The sequence below is a fragment of the Cephus cinctus genome, unplaced genomic scaffold (genome assembly GCF_000341935.2).
Source record: "Cephus cinctus unplaced genomic scaffold, Ccin1 Ccin1_scaffold0607, whole genome shotgun sequence".
NCBI lineage: Eukaryota > Metazoa > Arthropoda > Insecta > Hymenoptera > Cephidae > Cephus > Cephus cinctus.
The window spans coordinates 47015-51215 of NW_014333253.1; the positions used below are offsets into that span (position 1 = coordinate 47015).

The window sequence follows — 4201 nt, forward strand, 5'->3', positions numbered from 1 at the left end:
GGTGGACCAAAGTAGAAAGACGGAAATCAAACAACGAGTATTGATTCGAACACTGAGCAAAATCGATACTCGTAGATTTAATGATTGATTTTGTTATATCGATAAGTCGTACAGTAATTTGAATACCTATACATTTCATATATATATATATATAGTTGTGAGGCGCGCCTGTAGTTTTGCTGAGATACGAAAAATTCGGAATTCGCGATCAATACGAAGGCCGTATATATTTATTACGTCTTTCGGATCTTCTACCATTGTCCGAGAGGGGGAAATGAAGGAAAATTGAAAAATCTGTACGAAGCCCTTTTTTTCACTGACATCAACATTTTTCCTCGAGTCTGGTAGCACAGCTTTTTATTGGTCTGGTGGATATTTGTGAAATTAGCCAAATAAAGTTCGCACGACTTTTCAGTGCTTCTTTATCTGTTTAGTTGGACTGTAACGATCTGCCTAAACTACACGACTGCGGCTTGTAATTAAGTCAACTCGTGTTTCTAGGAGCAGCAATTTCGCACAAAACTCCCAGACCTTTTTTTTTCAAGTGCATGACTCAAGGAACAAGTAATGCATAACGCAGAGACACGTGCGCGCGAAACATTAAGGGTATCATAAAAAAAAGTTACGTATGATATTTTACTACACACTCGGTGTCGAATTAATTATCTCAATGATACTAACTTTGTAGAATAAATATTTCGTTACGTGTCTCTCGGCCGAGAATAAAATTGACTGGAAAAATGAAAATGGATATCTGTCAATAATAAAAAAAAAAAAATATATAAAGTATGCTCGTAATAAATTTTTCATATTTTCCTTCAAAGTCCGTCCTGTGCTTAATATATATATATTTACTCGGTTGAAAAAATGTGCTTTTCCTGAATATGTCAAAACCCTCAAAATGTTTCGTCATAACGTCACGCTACTTATCCCTCGCGCACAAAGTATACATTTTGTCATTCGTCAAGCTTCGGTTTCGGCCACGTGTAGCTAACAGGAGATATTCGAAAGTGCCTTTGAGCAAAAAATTTCTTTCCTTTCGCATCATCGCAATGACGATCGTCAGGATCGTCACGAGGGTCGAGTTGGATCTTCAGATCGTGTTTGATGAAACGAATTAAACGTCACAATCTCAGTGTCACAAGAGTTTAAACCTGGAACCGCTTAAGAATTCCGGTGGTCGTTCGTTATCGCATTGTTTCATATACAAATTCTCCACAAACCGCAAACAACTTATTCTAAGGTTTTGTACAAAATTATATATTCTTATATATCATTATGTATAGAGTTGGGAAAGTAACTAACGTTCGATCCCCCCCAAGTACACGAGTCAAGTAGTTTTCATTTGTATACTTGAGTCATACAATTTCCAAGGGCGCAGTTTGGCTCTGCAAATACATATTCGCCCTAAGAAGAGATACCTTGTTCTGCCTTATCATTCGATTTGAAATTTACTTACTTCCAGCTGTATATATATATATATATTATACATAAACCTATATATTCATCTTCGTTAAATTCCCGATGAATTCACGGAAGGCAACAAGGTACCTCTTCGAATACGTAATTTATACGATAAATGTCTGCAGCCAATATATGGAGAGATAGTAAAAGATAGAGACAGACAGAGGAGGGGAGTAGTGGGGGCGACGGAGAGAAAGACTTCTCGAACGGTGCAACGAGCAATAAAATGCATTGTCACAAGGTTGGATCTTAGTATTTCCAGAAAAATCGCTCAGACGTTCCTGGCGATTGCTAGTTGAGTTCTTAAAAAAAAAGAGTGAATAAAGAAAAATAAAAAAAAAGGCCAATCAACGCGACAATTTGTTATTCTCAAACAACGTGTAAAACCTAAGAAAATGTTAAGATCGGCTTGACTAGAGAAAAAAAAAAAAAAAAAAGAAAAATAAGCTTGTAGACTTGCCCATGGACCATTTCCGTAATTTATTGTCCTAAGTGAAATCCGATATCAAGAGGGAGCCCACGGTATACAGCGCACTCGATCATCCTCCTCCTTCATAACGATGGTTTTCATCGGGACGATTTCCGAATGAAAAGCAACGAGTGTAAAGTTGACCGCTATTCTTCCGGAAGACGTAGAGCGCAGCAGGAAAAGACGCGGAGTACGGTTGTACAAGATTCCCAAGATACGAGTTACGCTTAACCGACGTGAGAAAGTGCAAGCCCGGGCAAGGTGCGCGCGCATCGAGAGCAGCGTAGACGTACGGGCGTTCGAGGGCGGGAAAGATTTACGATTTGAAATAAGTACAGCAAGTCCGAGAGGAACCAGGGAAATAATAGTCTGGCGCGACGTGCGATCGGGAGGTATTAACGTGCTGCTTGAAAATCGACGCATCGGCCTTTCTTTCGCTTCCCGTGATATTGCACAATGTGACGTTTCCGGTCGTGAGCTCGTATACGTAAAACAATACATAAAGTGTTACGGGTCCGTCGAGTCTCTTAAAACGTAACATTTCGCAAGGGACTCCACTCGCTCTGCCATTGTCTTCTTATCTACCCACCCGCCTCTATCTCGTAATCTTTGCTCTTTTTATCCTTCTATACATTTTTCTTATGGAACTGGAATTGAAGCTGTACCAGTCGACCCGGAACCAAGAAAAATGACGAGCGAGTCTCTTTTCCTTCGTTCACTTTCCATCTCTCTCACTCCGCCTCACTCCGTACATCCTTATATCCTTCTCTCTCTCTCTCTCTCAGGCACTCCTGTGCCAATACTCCAAGCCGGAACAATCGTCGCGCGGACGAATGTTTTAGGCAGAAGACACGAGAGAGGCAAAGGGAGCCTCGATGTAAGAACCCGAAGACCGTAGCGAGCTCGAGTTAAATTGGCTTTGAAGAAAGCGATTAATTAGGAGGCGTTTCTCGTTCCTCGCTGAAACAATTCTTTCCCCTTCATTGACGATCGGTAGTTCGTAGCTTCGGGCCAAGCGCGTCAGAGTGGCCAACGTTCCAGATCAAACACCATATATACCCTCGGGCGACACTAAATTAAACGCGAGCCACTCCATTACGTAGGTACACTTGATTGATCCACTTCGATATCCTTCTTCGCCCATATTCCATATTCATCTGTTACATATATATAGTCTTATTGGGTCAATCGAGACATCGAGTCAGGTCATCGCGAAGAGAATGACATTTTCTCGCCTACCCTTTGAGCCAGAGAGATTCTCGCCACTCGCTATGTAGGAACGTATCTATTTTATACGTGGTGCATCACGTGACCGTGGGAAATTCGTTTTTGAAATTTTTTTTTTTTTTTTTTTTTTGAAAATCAGATATAAAAAGGGCCGAAACGATTTATATATTTTCTTCTCTCTCGATCCGTCTGATTCGTTAATCGCGATCGAGACACCCGGTATATTCAATGGATTGGCGATTAGCTCTCTCTCTCCTCATTAAAGATATCACACATTATCTCAGTTGGCCAAGTAAAAAGGCGAGCGTGACCAGGACCGTTCTCGACGTAGGTGATCCTGCTGCTGTGCTTCCGTGCTGCATAGCTGCTGGATGTTCGCCTGAAACAGGAAAGTTCATAATGGTTGGACCATTTTTATTTTCCTATGGCACACCCTTAATAGTACCGTAACAGCAATGTTATCCTATGTTAATTTCTTTTTATCGGTAGAAAGTAACTTTTTACAGAATGCAGTGGCCTTTACGGCCGAAGGGATAGGAAAAGGTTCGCTTTTGACTCTGATGCGCCTTACTCAGGCATCTGGCGCTGACTGATCGAATTACATCGATCGCACGTACAGAGTGCGAATCTGATTCTATTTAGTAGAGGGGCGAAACGCGTTTACTCTATTCGATAGACAATGTAATTGCTTGCTGAAATTTTTCGTTGGTCTATTTTTTTTTGTCCTTTAAATAATCGTTTTTCTTGTCTTCCTCGGTTCACACCGCAAGTTCTACTTCGATTCGAACTTTCGATCGTAGGAACAACGAGCGCCGTGTTGCTGGCGGTGAACGAGGAGGAAGAAAGTTCACTTTATGTATTACGAAACTAAGCTGTAGCTATGTATTTGCTTATGTACGGAAGCGAGTAGACTAGACTTTCGTGAATGCCTATAAGTTTGAAAAACATTATAGACTTCCTGTTTCAAGACCGCCTTTCATTTCTTGGAGACCGTAAAAAGCAAAGTACTCGGGAACTTGTATGGAGTATACCATTATTTTC

General features: G+C 41.0%; 1 protein-coding gene across 1 annotated transcript in view; it reads right to left on the minus strand.

Moving 5' to 3' along the window:
• Positions 1-3237: 3237 nt before the first annotated feature.
• Positions 3238-4201, minus strand: part of LOC107269145 (zwei Ig domain protein zig-8) — a 164430-nt gene continuing 163466 nt past the window's right edge. Inside the window, exon 6 of the mRNA XM_015742691.2 lies at positions 3238-3539. Coding sequence (XP_015598177.1) covers positions 3436-3539 — 104 coding nt within the window. The 3' untranslated portion in view covers positions 3238-3435. The remainder of the gene's footprint in view (positions 3540-4201) is intronic.